The sequence below is a fragment of the Canis lupus genome, chromosome 24 (assembly GCF_011100685.1).
Source record: "Canis lupus familiaris isolate Mischka breed German Shepherd chromosome 24, alternate assembly UU_Cfam_GSD_1.0, whole genome shotgun sequence".
Classification (NCBI taxonomy): domain Eukaryota; kingdom Metazoa; phylum Chordata; class Mammalia; order Carnivora; family Canidae; genus Canis; species Canis lupus.
Window position 1 is genome coordinate 48216822 of NC_049245.1, and position 19964 is coordinate 48236785.

General features: G+C 49.4%; 1 protein-coding gene across 3 annotated transcripts; it reads right to left on the bottom strand.

Moving 5' to 3' along the window:
* Positions 1-787: 787 nt before the first annotated feature.
* On the bottom strand, positions 788-6730 carry LOC119865744 (protein transport protein sec31-like). 3 transcript variants are annotated; one of them, XM_038572926.1, is made up of 4 exons: positions 6395-6730; positions 6057-6108; positions 5835-5979; positions 788-1038 (listed from the first exon to the last, which is right to left on the bottom strand). In XM_038572926.1, exons 1-4 carry the CDS (start codon positions 6520-6522, stop codon positions 812-814), a joined length of 552 nt encoding a protein of 183 aa, XP_038428854.1. In that variant the 5' UTR covers positions 6523-6730; the 3' UTR covers positions 788-811. The 3 variants fall into 3 exon arrangements, 2 of the variants coding, with proteins under 2 accessions (XP_038428854.1, XP_038428855.1); XM_038572927.1 differs by lacking the exon at positions 788-1038 and adding an exon at positions 1817-2495; XR_005378125.1 differs by lacking the exon at positions 788-1038 and adding an exon at positions 1820-2495 and having other exon boundaries at positions 6057-6308.
* Between the last annotated feature and the right edge of the window lie 13234 nt (positions 6731-19964).

The following is a 19964-nucleotide window of genomic DNA, read 5'->3' on the forward strand; positions in this document are numbered from 1 at the left end:
TCTCAGGAGCTACAAAGATCTCATTCTTGTTCTGAAGCTGCCACACCCCAGCAGCCTTGCATTCAGGGCCCCACTCGGGTGTGTCTGGAGGGGCAGCTCCGTGCCTTACTGGCTCCCAGCAGGCAGAGACCTGCGTGCGCAGCTGTGCACCCCTGGGGGAGGAGCCACCACAGAGTCCACTTCGGCGGACAGTGGCGTGCTCTGGGTAACCCGAGTGTCTGCTGGTCAATTCAGGCACCTGGGGGACTGCAGGCCAGGCTGGTGCCGTGGGAAGAACTGCACTCGGTGTGTTTTCTTCAGGGTTAGAATCACAGATGGGGTGTGGTGAGAAGGCGGGATGCAAGTGTAGTAGGTGGTGTAACTTTTCCTTAAAGTGAATAATGGGTAATTTGTCAATAAAGCATTCCTTTGTGGAAGAGCCCACGTGAGCTTGTGTGGTACGTCTCCCTCTGTTCGTGAAGGTGAGGGGAGAGTGGCCTGTCCCCCCCGCGGAGCCCACCCCTAAGGCAGAGGGGGAGGCGGGCAGGAAGCGGATAAAGCTCGTGCAAATCCCAAGTCTTCCATAGCATGGTGATGCATCTCGGGTGTCTGAGGAAGGGGAACTTGGCACTGGAGACCCAAACTGGCCCAGGTCAGGGCGCAGCAGCGGGGGTCCTGCAAGCCAGGCTCCAGAGAGGCTGGTCGGCCAACCAGATTGCCCCGTTGAAGGGTTTGGGCCTAGTTTGGAGCCGCGTGGAAGTCCTGCAGTCACACCTGGGCTGTGAGGACAGGGAGGCCACTGAGCGTGCGGTGGGCGTCCTGAGAGTCCTGCTCAGGCACAGCTGCCCGTCCTTACGACCGGTGGGCCCTGTGAGCAGAGGTAAGTGATGGCCTTGAACACAGCGACTGCCAAGTGAAGCTCTTGAATTAAGGTGGCTCCCATGGCAGAGCTGGTGAATGTGTCCGCTGCCACTGGAGGCCTCGGTGTGCGCAGGGACACTGGTGGAGCGGCCCCGAGATACTTGGAGGACTCCTTTGTTGATTGTTTTAAGGCACTGTCTGCAAGATTCAAAAGTGGATACCAAGTGGGCTCAGAAACAGGCTCTGGGGCAGCCCTGGTGGCACAGCGGTTTAGGGCCACCTGCAGCCCAGGGCATGATCCTGGAGTCCCGGGATCGAGTCCCACATCAGGCTCCCTGCATGGAGCCTGCTTCTCCCTCTGCCTGTGTCTCTGCCCCTCTGTGTGTGTGTGTGTGTGTGTGTGTGTGTGTGTGTGTGTGTGTGTGTCTCATGAATAAATAAATAAAATCTTTTAAAAAAAGAAAAAGAAACAAGCTCTGGTCCTCCCCCCCCCCCATGCCATGACTTTTTTTTTTAAGATCTTATTTTTTTTTTAATTTTTTATTTATTTATGATAGTCACACACACAGAGAGAGAGAGAGGCAGAGACGCAGAGGGAGAAGCAGGCTCCATGCACCGGGAGCCCGACATGGGATTCGATCCCGGGTCTCCAGGATCACGCCCTGGGCCAGAGGCAGGCGCTAAACCACTGCGCCACCCAGGGATCCCAAGATCTTATTTTAAATAATAAATAAAGATCTTATTTATTTGAGAGGTGCCTGGGTGGTTCAATCAGTGAAGCATCTGCCTTCTGCTCAGGTCATGATGTTAGGGTCCTGTGATCGAGTCCCGCATCTGGCTCTCTGCTCGGTGGGTGTCTGTTTCTCTCTCTTTCTCTCTCTGCCCCTAACCTCACTTGTGCTCGCTTGCTGTCTCTCAAATAAATAAAAATATATATTAAAAAAAGATTTTTAAAAAAGTTTTTTTTTAAATATTTCTGAGAGACAGGCAGAGGGAGAAGCAGGCTCTCTGCAGGGAGCCCAATGCGGGACTCGATCCCAGATCCCGGGGTCACGCCCTGGGCGGAAGGCAGGTGCCCAACCGCTGAGCGTCCCTTCCAAAAAAGATTATCTGAGTGAGAGCATGAGCAGGGGGAGGGACCGAGGGAGCAGCAGACTCCACTGAGCAGGGAGCCTGACCCGGGGGCTCCATCCCAGGACCCTGGGATCATGACCTGAGCTGAAGGCAGCTGTCACCAACTAAGCCACCCACGTGCCCCCTGTGATGACCCACATTACTTGTTCGCCTTCCTGCATTTCATGAGAAGGCAGGCAAATTTTTTTTTAAAGAATTTTATTTATTCATTTATAGAGACAGAGAGAGACACAGGCAGACGGAGAAGCAGGCTCCATGCAGGGAGCCCGACGTGGGACTCGATCCAGGGTCTCCAGGATCACGCCCTGGGCTGCAGGCTAACCCTGCTCTCCCTTTCTTAAGACACGATGTTCTGTGCTCTGCTTTTCCTCCTTAATGCTCTGCCCTGGGGTGCCAGCCATACCTACTCCCTAAGGCCCTTTGAGGGAGACCCTTTCTGATGCCTGGTGCCACAAACGTGTCGATTCCTGCTGTCGGGTGTTCCAGGTGGCCAGTGCCTTCACTGGGAACATCGGACTTCCCTGTGGGATCAGAGAGCAGGCTTGTTCCAGATGGAATAGCAGGGAAAGCTAGTGACTTCACATTGTATGAGCTGTGCACCCCACATGACGGTCCAGTACAACAGTCACCTGGTATAAAGGGTGAAAGTCAGTATCGTGGCCTGCAGCCAACATTTACCCTCATTTACTTTGGGCATGGGTTCCATGTAGGTTTTTTTGTTTGTTTTTATTTTTTGTGGTGTTTTTTTTTTCTTTTTCTTTTTTTTTAAGATTTTGTTTATTCATGAGAGACAGAGGCAGAAACACCGGCAGAGGGAGAAGCAGGCTCCCTATGGGGAGCCTGGTGCAGGACTCGATCCCAGGACCCCAGGATCACAGCCTGAGAAAGGAGGACCCAGGTGTCCTCCTCTTTCTTTAAGTAGGCCCCATGCTGGGCACCCCAACATGGGGCCTGAACTCAAGACCCTGGGATAAGACTTGAGCTGAGCTGAGTCAGACCCTTAGCCAACTGATCCACCCCGGGTGCCCCATGCAGTCTTCATGGGTGAGAGTCTGTGAGGCTTCGCGGGATAGAGGATTCTGATGCAGACGCAGCCCTCCACGGCTTTGCAATTCTGTTTCTTGGGAAAGACAAGGAATTGTCTGACATAACAGACGTGTGAGGTGAGCTCGGAGAGTGAAGAGGAAGCAGGGACACAGAGGAGACGCTGTCGGAGGGTGCAGCCCGCCTCCTCTGGAGCCCCACCCTGAGCTGAGGGTCACTAGGTCCTCTGTGCCTCATCCAGAGGCATGGGGAGCACAGGCCCTGAGGACAGCTCCTGCCCACTGCCCACGTTTCACAGGTACCTTCTCTGTCTTGTTTTCTCTGCACAAGTTGGGTTGCTTATTTATAAACACACTTGTAAGGATGTACTTTTTATATCCTGCATCTTGCTCATTTACTTTCAGGAACCATCACAAGAATTTTCTATGCTGTTATGTAGCCTTTGTTATGTTATTTATATATTTATTTATGAGTGACACAGAGAGAGAGAGAGGCAGAGACACGGGCAGAGGGAGAAGCAGGCTCCATGCAGGGAGCCCGACATGGGACTCAATCCTGGGTCTCCAGGATCAGGCCCTGGGCTGAAGGCAGTGCTAAACCACTGAGCCACCCGGGCTGCCCAGCCTTTGTATACATTTTAAATAACTACAGTGGTCCTGGGCCGCCTGGGGGACTCTGCGTTGAGTGGTTTGGGCGCAGGTCCTGATGTCAGGGTCGTGAGGTTGAGCCCCAGGTCAGGCTCCACGCTGAGCCTGCTCAAGAGCCTCCCTTTCCCCCTGCCCCTCCCTGCCTGGTCCCCCTCTCTTCAAGAAACAAAACCAGGGACGCCTGGGTGGCTCAGCCGTTTAGCGCCTACCTTCGGCCCAGGGTGTGATCCTGGGGACCTGGGATCGAGTCCCGCATGGGGCTCCCTGCATGTGTCTCTCCCCCCCCACCCCGGCCTGTGTCTCTCCCTCTGTCTCTCATGAATGAATAATAAAATCTTAAAAAAAAAAAAAAAGCCAACCCACAGAACTGCACTGTTCCGTCTGGGTGCGCTTGCCCGCACGCTTGGGCAGGTTTTATAAGCAACACCATCAAGAGCAGACAGCTTTTTCTATATTCAGGAACATTTTCTTAGGAAGGATAACCCTAGATTAGGGGAGGGGGTTCATTAAGGCCGGGCCCGTCATTCTTGCTTCAACAGCTTTCTCTGAAATTGGTACCAGGTCTCCTATGTCCTGTGATCCTGGAATCCTTCATGCTCTTGAATCCGTCCTTTCCTTGCTGCGTGCTCCATGCCTGCTGACCTCGGCCGACCCCGACCTCGGCCTCCTGGCGCTCGCAGCCCGGTGTTCTGGGAAGCCTTGGATGTCACCAGGTTTTTCTTTTCTTCTCTTTTCTCTTTTCTTTTTTCTTCTTTCTCTTTTCTTTTCTTTTCCCTCTCCTCTCCGTCTCCTCTTTTCTTTTCTTTCCTTCCTTTCTTTCTTTCTTCCTTTCTTTTCTCTCTTTCTCTCTATTTATTTATGAGACACAGAGAGAGGCAGAGACACAGGCAGAGGGAGAAGCAGGCTCCACGCATGGAGCCCGACGCAGGAGTCGATCGGCGACCCCGGGGTCACGGCCTGGGCCTAGTCCAGATGCTCCGCCCCTGACCCCCCAGGCGCCCCTGCCACCAGGTTTCTAAGAAGACAGCTCGAGAGTGGGGAGAGTGGGAGGTCCGTCTGGGCGGCTCCCGGATGGAGATGGCGCGTGGAGCCCCGGGTCCCTGCTACCGCGGACGGTCACGGGCCGGCGGGGCGGGCGGGGAGGTGGGAGCACCTCGCTCCTCCCGCCGCTCCCCGGGCGGGCGGCCGGACAGGCGCGATGGCCCGAGTGCACCGGCCCTGGCCCGTGCCGCCGCCGCCGCCGCCTTCGCCACCCGCCCCCGCCCCGCTCGGCGGGGACGATCACGTCTCTCCGGTCCTCCGTCCGGCGCTGAGCACGCCCAGCCGCACCGCGAGGCCCCGCCCGCTCCCCCGGGCCGGCCGCCGCACCTGCCGCCGCACCTGCCGCCGCCCGAGCGCCCCCGGCACCTGCGCGAGGCTCCGCCCCTGCGCTGCGGTCCCGCCCCTGCCGGGCGCAGGCGCTTCCGGCTCCGCGGCGCGGGCTCCGCCCACGGCCGCCGCGGCTTCCGCTCCGGCGCTGTCACTGGACGCCCCGCCCCCAGGTGGGCGGAGCCCCGCCGCTAGCCCGGCCCCCTGGGCGCGTGCGCGGCCAGCCCCGCCCCGCGGCGCCCACGTCCGTCCGGGGGCGCGCGCGCCGGTGCGGGTGCGTGCGTGAGCTGCGTGAGCGTGCGTGAGCGTGCGCGCCCCCCGCCGCCTGTGCCGGTGCTGCTCCCGCGCCCTCTGCCAGCCGCCGCCGCCGCCGCCGCCGCCGCTGCCTCCGCCGCCGCCGCCGCCCGGGGACCCCGAGAGCAGCCCCGGCGGAGGGGCGCGTCGGCCCAGCAGCGCCGCGGAGCCGAGGAGCCGAGCCGCAGAGCCGGCGGGCGGGCGGGCGGGCGGACTGGTGAGCTCGCGGCGGGCCCCGCGGGCCTCGGGTCAGGCCGGGGCGGGCGGCGCGGGCGGCGCGGGCCGCGGGGGCGCGGGGCTGGGCGGGGGCCTGCGGGGCGGGGGCCTGCGGGGCGGGGGCCGGGCGCCGCTCCCTCCCTCCGGCCGGGCTCTCCTCCTGCCCGGGCTGAGAGCCGCGGCCCGGGGGCGCCGCACCGCCGAGCGGGATGCGCGCGAGCGGCTCGGGGTGAAACAGGCTCGGAACGCGCCGCGGGCGCACCTTGTAGGTCGGGGTAGTCGGGCGCTTACCGACACGCTGTGCGGAGCCGGGCGCTCGGGCGGCGCTTGGTGCGGCGGGTCGGGGCCGCGTCGGGGCTCCCGGCTCAGGCTCCAGCCCGTCCGCGTGAGGAGCTCCCGGCTCCTGCGCCCGCGAGGCGGCCCCCTCCGTCGCGTCCTGCGGGAAAGGGAAGCGAAAGTTGGATTTTATCTTATTTTATTTTTCAGGTGTAGGCCCGCTGGGGGACATCTTACCAGCCAGGTCAGGGCCTGATCCGCGCTGTTTGAACTGTCAGACGGCTTCGTCCTTAATTGGTTGTCCGTTGGGCGGAAAAAGGAGAAAAAAAAAAAAAAAGCACCTTAAAGATGAAAACAGTTATGTTGCCCCAGCTATTCATTAACGTGGTCGCCTAAAGGCAGGACTCCGGCCGGTGCTTCTAGGATGTTTTGTTCCTTTATTGGTTTCTTTCCCGTTGGATGTGCCGCTGAATTTCGAGACTGAGTAATCTGTGAAGCAGGAGGTGAAATTGGAAGCCAGGATCTGAGGGTTTGGGGAAAGTTGATGATTTTAGTGTGTGCGGCCCTCCTTTCACCTGGGCCCGGGGTGATGGGTGCTGGGGACTCGGTGGCTCCCCCGAGGGCGTGTGGCCAAACCGAGAGCTGTAGGAGCTGGTTCTGGCTGCTGGCTGTGATGCAGATGGCCTCGTACCCCCAGGGTCATCGTGGATGGTCACCGTGAGCAGCGCGGGCTAGAAGGGCTAGAAGGGACGTGGGATGCAGGAGCCTCCGTGCCTGCCCCTGGGCCCTGGTGCAAGCAGAGCGCCCAAGGGTCAGGGGCGAGCAGACAGGCAGGCGCGGGCAGGATCCTCTGAGGCTTGCCCAAGGACCGGCTCTGCTGTCCGGCCCCTCCCACCCCCTGTGACCAGGCTCCTTCCTACCTTTGCCCCCCCCCCCCCCCCACTCTCTCCCCCCTGCCATAGCAGCATTCCCGCCAGTCTCTTGGCAGACGCGTGTGCTGCATCCTCCAGTCCGCCCGGAACACTCACTTCCTCATCCTCACGCTCCACGAGGCTGGGCCTTTCCTGACTGCCCTGCAGAGAGTCTCAGCTGGACACCTCCCATTTCCTGTCTGCCTTCTCCCTTAATTTTCTTACAGCACTTGGTTATTTTAATGTCCTATTTAATATACTTAACTATATTTATTATTTTACCATCAGATGAGGTCCATAGGGAGGTGGTTTTGTGTAAAGAACTGTTGCTGGCACAAACCCAGGACATACTTGTTGAGTGAATAATAGCGATAGCTCAGTGACTCCTGTGCAGTAAGTACAGTGACTTTGTCACTTGGAAGACGTTGTGAGTACTGAGCACTGAGGGGCTCTGGGCTCTGAGGGAGGTCTGTGACGAGCAACCAGCCCTCTGGGAAAGGACAGCCAATTAAGCGATCAGAGAGATGCTTGAGCCCTCCCTGTAAATCTTCTTTGCAACGTCTAATTTAAATCATCTCGAAATGAAAAGTTTCTAAAGTCAGATCTGCAACTGGTAAAAATGCGTCTGGAAATTTTGACTTTCATTACGTTTCTCCCTCCCCTCCGCTCCCCTCCCCTCAAAAAAAACCCCACTTGCTAGTCTTAATACTTGGTGACATTTGTTGATTAAGTGGATTGAGATGGAGTAATCTGTTAGAAGAACCACATGAAGTGAGCTGTTCCTGATTCCTCAGCCAGAGACTCCTTGCTGCGGTGCTGTGGCAGAAGCAGGCTGAGTCCTGCTTTGTGCTGAAGGACTCTGGAACCCCTTACCTCATGCCCCTGATACCTCAGAATGAGGGAATTTTCTTCTGTTTCTAAGGATGGTTCTATTGAGATATAGAAATCGAAAGGATGCTGCTTGTGTCTCAGCCTTTTCTGTTCTTGAGTCCTTCCGGCGTGCACGGGATAGGTGGCAGTGTGCTCCGCTGTGAGCTACCCTGGAGACCAGTGTCTTGCTCAGTCTCTGACCTGGAACTTGAAAATTTAGGCCTTCTGTACCCGTTCCTGTGCTGAGCACCTACCCGACACCACCATGCAGAGTCCCCTAACAGGCTACTGGGCAGTGCATCTTTAGAAGCTAAATATGAGATGCTCACGTTGATCCTGGGGGGTAGGAGAGAATGACTAAATTGCGGTGGAACTGGGGGCTTGTGATAAGATAGAATTTTGTCTAAGGTGAGAGTTTGCTTCTAAAGTCAGAGTAAGGGGATCCCCGGGTGGCTCAGCGGTTTAGCACCTGCCTTCGGCCCAGGGCATGATCCTGGAGACCCAGGATCGAGTCCCGCATCGGGCTCCCTGCATGGAGCCTGCTTCTCTCTCTGCCTGTGTCTCTGCCTCTCTCTCTTTCTGTATCTCTCATGAATAAATAAATATAATCTTTTAAAAAAATAAAGTCAGGGAGCAAAATGAGCATGATATACACAGATATAATCACCGTTGAAAAATTCCTGAACTCTCCTTTAAAGCCCCCTGTACAGGCTTTGGAGTATATAATGCTATAGGCAGACAGTGCCTCACCCAATGAGGGCAGCCAGTTTTCCAGTAAAGGGACAGACCCCTGTGCCCTCTGGGGCCTGGTGTCAAGTGGAGAGGAGGCTGCTAGCCCTCAGTGGTGCCCTCCTGAGTCCCTGGGTGCTCTGAATGGCAGTGCAAACTACAGTATTCCTCACATGAGGCTTATTATGATACCAATTGGGTCGGTAGATCAAGAGCATCTCTGCTGCAGGTGTCCCAAAGGAAAGGTGTCTCATCAGCTCCTCCCTAAATATAAGGGACAGAGATGCTGGGAAATGGTTAACAGTTCTATTTTATGAAAATGCTGCCCCTAATTTAAGAGAGGGAACTATTACACTTTGACTGTCCTGACGCCAGGGCCAGCTCTCAAATAGTGACCTCCTCCGAAGAGGATTAGCAGCTGGTCTGTTATCGGTAGCTCAGGAAGATTTAAGGGATTAGATTACCAAACAACCTTCAGTTTAGATTTTGTCTTTCATTATTCTTTGTGTTAGTTTTGAGTACATATGGGTAGTTAACACTGAAAATGCAGAAATGGAGTATAGCATCTCATTCTCTGAAGAAAGTAGTATGTAGTGAGACCAGGTGTGGGATGTCACTGAAAATGCCATCCTAATTGGTTTCCTTTTTTTTTATGACCCATCTATTTAGGGGCGCCTGGGTAGCTCAGTTGGTTGGGCATCCAGCTCTTGATTTTGGCGCAGGTCATGATCTTGGGGTCCTGGGATGGAGTTCCACATCAGACTCCTCTTCCAGCAGGGACTCTGTTGGAGATTTTCTGTCTCCGTCTGCCTCTCCACTTTGCACATTCTCTCTCTCTCTCCCCCCCCCCTCAAATAAATAAATAAATCTTAAAAAAAAAAGACCCTCCCACTTATTTTTTAGAGTGTGTGAAGGGGAGGGGCAGAGGGAGAGAGAGAGTCCTTGCTGACTCCCTGCTGACTGTGGAGCCCGATGGGGGGCCCCATCCCACAATCCCAAGATCATGACCTGAGCAGAAACCAAGAGTTGGACACTTAACCGAATGAGCCACCAAGCACCCCTTAATCAGTTTCCTCTTTAAGGACTGACCTGTGTATATTAAAAGTTCACTTCGTTCCAAAATCAGTCTATCTTGTTCATGGAGCTACATAAATGATTTTCAAAACTTAGTTTTGTGGCAGAAACCCAACTAATATTTTTAAATTTTGTGATACATTATGAGTAATCAGTGAATATTCTTTGAATAGATAAGTGTGAATGAGCCTTATTTGTCATCATGGGCTGATTTTATTATTTTAAAAAATTTTTCTACATTGAATGTGTATCCCCAGCAAATATGGTGGTTTACAAGATGAAATGTTCGGTCCTATGGTGTCTCCATTGCTATGTTCTGAGGAATTCTGTGCCAATTGGTTGTGAAGTTGCAGTCCTGGGAGTCAGAGGATTGGAATGCTGACTTGCCACCCCTATCAGCTGTGCCCCACCCTGGCTCCCTCTGGGAGGGGCAGCCCCTTTCTTAGATAGCGCTCTCGGCTTGCACCTCTGCTTTTGTCACTGAGTGGAGTAGAAATGTGGTGTAGTGAAACCAACAGAACCCAGATTTTCTGCCAGTCTTGTCCCTTTGCGTTGGTTCAAGGGCTGGGGGCTGGATCCAGGTGCTAGGAGCCCAAGACCGTGATCTCCCAGCGCAGTGGTGGTGAGCAGACCAGAGGTGCACTTCCCAGCTCAGTTGCAGGCCCTGGGAGGGAGTGCCTGGGCTCTGCAGAGCAAGCCTGTGCCACTGCCTGGCTATTTTGTTTCCCTGTCTATTATTGGAAGGGATTAGCAAGCAGCATAGCAAATGTTTGATTTTTTAGCTAGGCAGTCCCATTGAATTTTTCTTATTAAATTGGAGTGTCTTTTGTGAGAGGGTTTCTCTAAGATAAATAGTGAAAAATTTTTAGGTCAAGAGCACAGACTTTATAATTTTTGCCATGCATTATGAAGTTTATCTTCTCCGTGGCAGTGTGTGTCATTTCCTCTTCACATGGGATTTTAACACTTTATATTATGGTGCTCATTTACCTTCTGCTGTAGGGTTTGATAATAAAATCTCAGGGTTTTTGTTTTTGGTTTTGTTTTTTTTTGTTTTTTTTTTTTTCGCCAGTTGCAAAAAAAAAAAATTATGTTGTTAAGAATTTAGTTATAAATAAAATGAGTTTAGGGGATCCCTGGGTGGCTCGGCGGTTTGGCACCTGCCTTTGGCCCAGGGCGTGGTCCTGGGGTCCTGGGATCAAGTCCCGCTTCTCACCTCCCTCCTCCTGTGTCTCTGCCTCTCTCTCTCTCTCTCTCTCTCTCTCTCTGTGTGTCTATCATAAGTAATAAATAAATCTTAAAAAAAATAATAAAATGAATTTAGTTATAAAAGAACTTTTAAAAGTACATGTAACCAGTATCTGTTTTTAACTTAAAAAGAAGTTGTGTTCCGGGTAAAGATTTTTGCTGGATGCACTTATCTTGTACTTTGAATCATGAGGCTCCACACATCTAAATCTAAAGTTCAGAATTTTTAGTATAATCTAATGATCTAGTTTTATTTTGAGATGAAACTAGAAAGTCTACACTTAAAGGATGACATTTATCTATGAAGTATTTCTTAACCTGTCCAAGCAATGTTGACACTGTTTGAAATGGTATGTTTTCTCATGGAATTCACTTAGAGGATCCCTCTCCTCCACCCTCTAATAGCAAACCCTGTGAATTGACCCCAACTACTATTTCTGAACAGGCTGGTTTATTTAATGCACATCAACCATAATTCCCAGGACAGCCTTGCAAGGTAGCTATTATCCAATTTCAGAGATAAGGAAACGGACGGTTACATATTTTCTCTAGTATAAAGGTGTGGTATTGAAGAATAAGCACAAATAATGCCATCACATGTTAGAATGACAACCTACAGAATTTACACCTTTTAAAATGCTGTTTCTGTTGGTGCTGTTCTGTTGCATCATCTGCCTGGTTGTGTAAGCCTAACTGATTGTTAGCAACATGTCCTTCTTCCTGGTGTGTGTCCTCCCACATTTGTTTCATCTGCTTCTGCTTTTTCTTTCATAAAAATTTACTCGTGGAAAAGATAACTGTGACATCCTCTGAGGGACCCTGTCTTGACAGCCAGTATAGGTCAGTCTGTCCAGCCAGCTGTTCACATCATCCTGTCCTCAGGCCATTGGATGGCATTGCAAACAGGTATTAATGGTGTGGGCATACTCTTGAACCTGCTGTAGTTTGGGAGAAATACACAGACCTTCATAAGTGTCTGCAATTTGTACCTTTTACTTATGGCATATTTTAAACTGGTCACAGAGTCACAGCATGTTGTGAGGCATTAGTGGGTATCAGCCCATATGCTCCACCCTGCAGTGGGCCTGTGGGCTTCGTCCTGGCCTCACCCTAGAATAACCATCGAGCTGATGGACAGCTCACCTTGGTGGTGGTCACAGGTGCAGATCAACAAATAGTTCAGTACAACTTTACCTAATTAGGTGCCCCTACCCCACCAAAGCCTTGAAGACAGGTTTTCTATATTTTTTAAGAGGCAAATGACAAGACAAATTAATAACGTGGATTTTTTTAAGTTTAAGATGTAAAAAGAAAAAAACTTTTACATCTAAAAAGTATGCAATTTTAATATTAATGTTTGATTTATTTTAATTTAATTAATTTTAATTTAAATACTAATATTAGTGTTCAAGCTGAGAGTTATGGAAGCTAAAACCAACATTGTTTTTTTTTTTTCCAACATTGTTTTTATTTAGCATTGTAAACTTTTCTTTTTTAAAAATTTCTTTATTTATTTTAGAGGGAGAGAGAGAGAGCCAGAGTGAGCATGGGATGGGGGGCAGAGGAAGAGAATCCCAAGCAGACTCCCTGCCAAGCACAGAGCCTGATGCAGGGCTCCATCTCAGGACCCTGAGATCATGACTTGAGCTGAAATCAGGAGCCAGATGCTCAACTGACAGCCACCCAGGCACCCCAACAACATTGTAAACTTAGTCTATGTATGTGTTTGTTTTTATTTTTAAAATACGGTAAAGGGTTTTAATGTACCTTATTCGGATGAGGCTTAATGCATAAGAAAGTAAGTTATTTGTGTTCTGGGTAGAGGTAGATTGGTCCCATTTGTAAAACAGTTCACTGAGAATCAAGTGTTACAGCGCCTGTAGGTCAGACTTGGATTTGAATGGCAACCCCACCAGTCCCCAGCAGAATGACTTCATGTAGATTACTCCATGTTTCTGAGCCTCCGTCTCGTCTGTAGATTGGAGATCATAGTAGTCGTAACTAAGGTTTATTGTGTACAAGGCACTGTTCTAAGCACTGCGCAGGAGCTAGGTCACAGACATACCAGCTAGATATTTCCATTCCCGTTGGACAGAGGGGAGGTAGAGATGTTAGTAACTTGCCCAGGTTACTGAACCCATGAGTAGCTGAGCCGAGTTCCAGATCAGGCAGGTGACCTCAGAGCTGCCCTCCCACCACCCATTAGACCAGGTGCCTGTCCACCAGACTTCTTAGGGGGCATTCTGTGGTGTGCAGGGCACGTGTGCCTCTAAATACCTGTACATGGTAAGCACTCCCTAAATTGTAGCTGCCATGTTGGTAAAATTACAGCCTCAGTTGCGCCAGCTTTCTGTTTTGAGGTGTGTGTATGTATTTTGACACTGCTTTGACATCAGGCACCTCTTACAGTTGAATTATCTGCGTCATACTTGGTTTTGTTCTAGATTTGTTGGGATAGTTTGATGCTGGCCATGGCTACAGGAAAGGGTCACTCTGAAGCCTTGTCCATCTTCATCAAAGGCTGGCTATCTCCCAGGGGACTTTAACACTGAGTTGTAGGGATCTGTAGGGATCACAGTGCAGGAAAGTCACGCCATTTCCAGCAGTGTGTTTGGGGGTGTGTTCCTCTTGGAGACCCAGAAGACATTGGGCCTCATCTATCACATTTTATGGACTTTAGGGTTTTAGAAAATTCTTCCTGGTAGACATTCCCTTGTTTGCCTATCACTTTCTGCCCTTTCTGCCATGATACAAAGTTATCTCTGGATTCCTTACACCCAGTCTGCAAAGAGCCTGGTATTTACCTAGGTTGAAAAGTACCTGTGACTTTAATATCCTGAGATTTTAGGTGTTGTGAGGTTAAAACACCAACAACCAAAAATCCCTAATGCCCATTACTTTTATGACAAATAATTTGTCTTCCACTGTCTAGTTTCATGTTTAGATTTGGGGATATATTTATTTTAGTAGGCATTTGTTAGAGGACAGATTCTCTCCCAAATTGGTCCATAGGTAACCTCCTTTCTGAGGAATAAACTTTTGAGAATGTTCAATTTTTATTCATTCATTTATTTTTTAATCTCACAGCTAAACATGTATTTATTGTGTTTTTATTCAACTTCTGACTTCCTTTTCCTTTTATTATTGTATCCTAAACATCAGTTAACTAAAGAAAATCCTTATTTGGCTTTTGGACATAATCATTATTGATAAAATTAATTCAACAGGGGCACCTGGGTATCTCAGCAGTTGAGCATCTGTCTTCGGCTCAGGGCATGATCCCAGGATCCAGGATCCAGGCCCATATCGGGCTCCCTGCAGGAAGCCTGCTTCTCCTTCTGCCTGTGTCTCTGCCTTTCTCTGTGTGTCTCATGAATAAATAAATAAATCTTTAAAGAAATAAAAAATAAAAATAAAATAAAATTAATTCAACAAACATTTACTGAATACCCTGCCAGGACTTGGGGCAGCTGCTCAGTCTGTAACTTAGAGGGCTTGAGGGAGCTAGGTGTGTTCTTGTGTTTTGGCAGCCATCAGTTTTATGTCTTACACGTGTGTTGACTCTGGCTTAGAATTTCTTAAATATGTAAATAGAGTTATTTGGTGCCAATTCTATTCTGCAGCATATTGATCTTTTCCTTTCAGAATAAATAACAAATTCAGAGTCAGACATTCAGACCATTGGCTTCCTGAGCTTCTTCACTGGGTTCTGAGTGTGTTCAACAGTGGTAGTGCTGGTCCTCCCCTGCCTGAGGCAGGTGCTCCACGTACACATACTTTTTCAATGTTCTTTGGCAGTAGGTATTAACACAGTTCCTTTTTTTTTTTTTTTTTTAGATTGTATCTATTTGAGAGAGAGCTTACGGAAGGTGTGGGGCAGGAGAGGGACAAGCAGACTCCATGGGCTCTATCCCACGACCCTGAGGTCCTGACCTGAGCCGAAACCAAGAGTTGGATGCTCAACCAACTGAGCCACCCACCCAAGTGCCCCTATTGTATTTCATTTTTTAGTATTTTCATTTTTAGCAGTTTTCTTTCTTTTTTTTAAAGATTTTATTTATTTATTTGAGAGAGACAGAGGTAATGACAGAGATAGCGACAGAGAGCATGAGCAAGGAGAGGGAGAAGCAGGCTCCCTACTGAGCAGGGAGCCCGAGGCGCTGGATCCCAGGACCCCGGGATCGTGACCTGATCCAAAGGCAGATGCTTCACCGACAGAGCCCTCCCAGGCACCCCGTTAGCAAATTGTCTTTTTTTTTTTTTAAGATTTTATTTATTTATTCATGACAGACACAGAGAGGCAGAGACATAGGCAGAGGGAGAAGTAGGCTCTACGCGGGGAGAGCCCGACGTGGGACTGGATCCCAGGTCTCCAGGATCACGCCCTGGGCCGAAGGCAGACGCCAAACCGCTGAGCCACCCAGGGATCCCAGCAAATTGTCTTCTATAGGGTTAGGTCTAGAGCGCCCAAGGCAAAGGAGCAGTACCCTTTCCAGACTTCACCCTTCCTCCCCAGAAGTGTTTGCTGGTGGTCGCCCATCACTGTCGCTGTGCCCTGCCACGCCGCGGTTTCCCCACTCGTCGCTTGACGTATTCCCTGTACCTTCGGCGGCAGCACCTCTGTCCTCCTGCCCCCGCGTGACCGCCTTCTGGGTAGTGCTCGTGTGCTTACTGTGGGGACCTTGTCCTGCTCCAGCATGGCCCGTGTTGTCTCATCTCCCTGATGTCATGGTGTCAGCGCTGCTCTTCCTCCCTTTCTTGTTTTTCTCCAACTTCTATCGTCTGTCCTTTGAGCTTTATGCTGTCACAGCAGAGAAATATACTTTGTGTTTTGTGACCATAAAGTTGATTGTCTGTAAGTTTATCTTTGAACATCCATAAAATAGTTACATTATTTCCACTTGTGAAAGCAATGTTTATTGTAAAGCCTGGGTCCTGTTGACTGATTATATTTTCTTTCCAAACTAATGCCCTCCTGCCTCTGGGCTCTAAGCAGCCCTCTGCTGCCACCACTGCTGCCTCCTCCTCCTCCTCCTCCTCCCTCCTCCTCCCTCTTCCTCCCTCTTCCTCCTTCCTTTTAATGTTTTCTTCTTTCTTTCTTTCTTTCTTTCTTTCTTTCTTTCTTTCTTTCTTTCTTTCTTTCTTCTTTCTTTCTCTATTTAATGTTTTTATTTATTTATTTATTCATGATAGACATAGAGCAAGAGAGAGAGAGGCAGAGACACAGGCAGAGGGAGAAGCAGACTCCATGCCGGGAGCCCAACTCAGGACTCGATCCCAGGACTCCAGGATCACGCCCTGGGCCAAAGGCAGGCACTGAACCGCTGAGCCACCCAGGGATCCCCATCCTCCCTCTCCCTTAAGCTTATTCTTGGCTTCTATTTTTTCAAATTCCCATCATATGGTGTATTATCTTTGTGTCCTGAACTTCCATTTGGGCACTTTGTCCTCCTGGCCCTGGCCAGACAGTGGCTCCTGGGGCTACATGTCCAGCCACGATCCTGGTTTGACCCACAGTGGATAGAGAGGCTGGAGAGTGCTGGATGACAGCTGTAGAGGCCACTGCATCTTGGAGGAAGATCTCCAGAGACAGTGAGAAAAAGCCCTTGGCGTGGCCTTCACACTGCTTCCTGTCTTCATTGCTGAATGACAGTACCTAGTTTTCAGGCCGTAAAGCCTGGGCTTGGGGGACCATGGAACAAACCTCTGCACACTGAGGAGATGAGCTCACAGGACTTACCTTGCAATTGCTTTTAAAGACCTCCTTGAAAGAAAAAAAAAAAAGACCTCCTTGTCTTTGTACCACATGCTTGTATTAAAACACAATTGTTTTTCAGTAGCATTTATCTAATGATGTGTGTGGAATACCAAAGAATTACAGCTTGTAGGTGAGACTGCCTCAGATAATTTCAGAGATTTTTTAAATAAAGTATGCTGAGAATGGAACAAAATAGGGAACCCCCCCAATAGACCTCACATGTGGAATTTTTTTATTTTTTAAAGATTTTATTTATTTATTCATGAGAGAGAGAGAGAGAGAGGCAGAGACAGGCAGAGGGAGAAACAGGCTCCATGCAGGGAGCCCGATGCGGGACTTGATCCCAGGTCTCCAGGATCACACCCTGGGCTGAAGGCGACGCTGAACCGCTGAGCCACCGGAGCTGCCCCACGTGTAGAATTCTATAGTAAGCTACAGGCACGCTGCAGATGTTGGGGAAAGACAGGCCATTTACGAGGGTCAAGGGCTTCTAGGGCTTGGGGCACTTGGTGTCACTAGGACCATTGAAGCTGGTCTTTGCCTCATGCTGTGCCCATATTAACTCTAGATGAAGCAGATTACAGCAGTTTTGTTGATGACAAAACTTCAGAAGAAAATACAGAAGAATTTACTTTTGGCTTTGGGATGGGATGGAGAAGGACTTTTGAACAAAAGCAAAAAAAAAAAAAAAGGGAAGCCAACAGATCATCAGTTTGCAAAAGTTTGATACATTCAGTTACATGAAATTAGGAACTTGTGAGATCTGTTGCACCATAGCCTGCATGGAGTTAACAGTACTGAAGTGTGTGCTGAAAAATGGTTAAGATGGTACGTTTTATGTTTTATATCACAATAGAAAAATGTAAGAACTTGTGTTCATCAAAAGATATCATCATAACAAATAAACTATGAACTGGGAGAAGATTTTTGCTGTGTTCATAAGCAGTAAAGGTTCGGTGCCCTGGCTGCAGGTGTGCAGCAGTCCACACAGGATGAGGACTCGGGTGGAGCAAGGCGCCCTTCTGCCCGCAGATGATGCGGACTCGGAAGCCTGGCGGGGCCCGTTGCTTTCCGGAGGGTGTGGGGCCACGCGATGCTCGGGGGGGCAGGTGGCACCCTCACCCAGTAGACACTGCCAGCTCTCTGGGACCCTGGAGTTCCACTCTTACGTACTCCCAGCAGCAATTCTTCCTAAATGGTTGTGATGAAGGACCACATTTTCTCTAATTTCCAGTCTGCCCTACTTTTGTAAACGACAATGAAAATGACTAACTAGAAAAATATATGACAAACAAAACATAAAATACAAGCCCAGATTTTATTTTCTCCTTTTTTTTTTTTAATTTTTTTTTTTTTTTTTTTTTTTATTTATTTATGATAGTCACACAGAGAGAGAGAGAGAGAGGCAGAGACACAGGCAGAGGGAGAAGCAGGCTCCATGCACCGGGAGCCCGATGTGGGATTCGATCCCGGGTCTCCAGGATCGCGCCCTAGGCCGAAGGCAGGCGCCAAACCGCTGCGCCACCTAGGGATCCCTCCTTTTTTTTTTTTAATGAACATACATTAAACTTGACTCTGGTTTGTTTGGTTGGTTGGTTGGTTGGGTTTTTTTTGGATGTACGCTTCTCTGAGTTTAATACTTAGAGATTTGCATAACCATCACCATACTCAGGAGATGGGGTACTTCCATCAGCATCCTCTTGGGGCGCCTGGGGGGCTCCGTCTGTTAAGCATCTGATTCTTCGTTTTGGCTCAGGTCATGATCTCAGGGTCGAGCCCAGAGTGGGGCTCCTTGCTCATTGCAGAGTCTGCCTGTCCCTCTCCCTCTGCCTTCCCACCCCCATTCATGCTTGCTCGCTCCCGTGCTCGCTCTCTCACTCTCTCTCAAATAAATAAGTAAAACTCTATTTAAAAAAAAAAAACTCGGGATCCCTGGGTGGCGCAGCGGTTTGGTGCCTGCCTTTGGCCCAGGGCGCGATCCTGGAGACCTGGGATCGAATCCCACATCGGGCTCCCGGTGCATGGAGCCTGCTTCTCCCTCTGCCTATGTCTCTGCCTCTCTCTCTCTCTCTCTCTCTGTGACTATCATAAATAAATAAAAATTTTAAAAAATTTTTAAAAAATAAAAATAAAAAATAAATTCTTCCCAGCCTGTTTTGAGGAATCAGAGCATGTAACCTTTGAGACTGGCTTCTATCACTTGGCATACTGTCGTTGAGAGTCATCCACGTTGTGTACAGAGTGCTTTGTTTCTTTTTATAAGAAACTTTCAAACTCTTATTCCAGAGTGGCTGCCGCATTTTGCATCCCACCAGAGTGTGAGGGCTCTGGTCATTGTTTATCCTCATCAGCCCTTGCTGTTGCCTGGTTATTTATTTTTTTAGCCATTTTCATAAGTGTGTCCTGATACCTCACTAATTTTAATTTGCTTTTCCCAAATGAATAAAGATGTTGAGTATCTTTTCCTCTGCTTATTTGCTGTTGCTGTAACAGTTTGTGAGCACTTGCTGGCAAGTTCTGCAAGTATCACTGAGTCTGAGCCGACAGTCACTGGCATAAAAAAGATTTGCACTCCAGGAATTGCTCAGCCATGTCCAGAGCAGCATTGTAATAGCAGATCCTGGGAATGTCCTCAGCATCCTTCCATAGAAGAATGGACTGATAAGTTGTGGTCTGTTTATAAACTGGGATTTATCCAGTGCTGGAAATGAAGTATGGGTACATCTAGCGATGTGGGTGGGTCTTAGAGACATACTGAGATTCGAAAGCAAGTCCTAGAAGGTTGCATATACTGTTAGACCAATTTTTTAGATTCAAAATTTTAAATAATGTTTACGGAGAAACATGAGGTAATATTTTAAAGCAAGAGAGTCGTAAACATTAATTCAGGGTAACGTATGATGGGAAGAACATGGAAAACTTCAAGGTTATTGGTAATTTTCAAGTTTTTAATTTGAAGGATGGGATGGTGGTGTTTATCACTATGTGTTATAACTTACATGTTCCCCGGGTGCCTGGGTGGCTCAGTTGGCTAAGCTTCTGACTCTTGATATCAGCTCAGGTCTTGATTTCAGGGTCGTGAGTTCAGGCCCACACTTGGCTCCACGCTGGGTGTGCAACCTACCTAAAATTGTGTGTGTGTGTGTGTGTGTGTGTGTGCACGCGTGAGCACACGCCATGTATTTCATTCTGTGTATTACATATTACATAAAAAAATAATTAGAACTAAAATAGCTTTCCTTTTAAGGTGTTTTCAAATCTGTTCTTCCAAAGTTGACACATACTTCAGTTTTTCCCCTAACAGCAGCTTTTTAAAAAATGTGTGCTGTGTGCTGAGACCACAACTGGGAATACGGGAGTCCAAGTAGTTGGCTCTTTTCCCTAAAGGTCTCTAAGCATTCAGAGGAGCATAGACGGGACCTGTGAGTATGGAGATTTTTGGCTCTTTTGTTTATTTGGTTCACTGATAAATCTCCAGCTTTGAGAATAGAGCATGGCATGTAGCAGGTGCTCTCAAACATTAGTGAACAAATGAGCAACTCAGACATGTGCTCA

What these genes read in the sequence shown, in the direction of transcription:
- LOC119865744 (XM_038572926.1), bottom strand. Translation starts at nt 6,522, where the DNA reads ATGACCCTGGGGGTACGAGGCCATCTGCATCACAGCCAGCAGCCAGAA. An exon ending in ACCCATCACCCCGGGCCCAG is followed by an intron (nt 6,109 to 6,394) that starts GTGAAAGGAGGG and finishes CAACCAATTAAG; the next exon opens with GACGAAGCCGTCTGACAGTT. An exon ending in ATCAGGCCCTGACCTGGCTG is followed by an intron (nt 5,980 to 6,056) that starts GTAAGATGTCCC and finishes CCTTTCCCGCAG; the next exon opens with GACGCGACGGAGGGGGCCGC.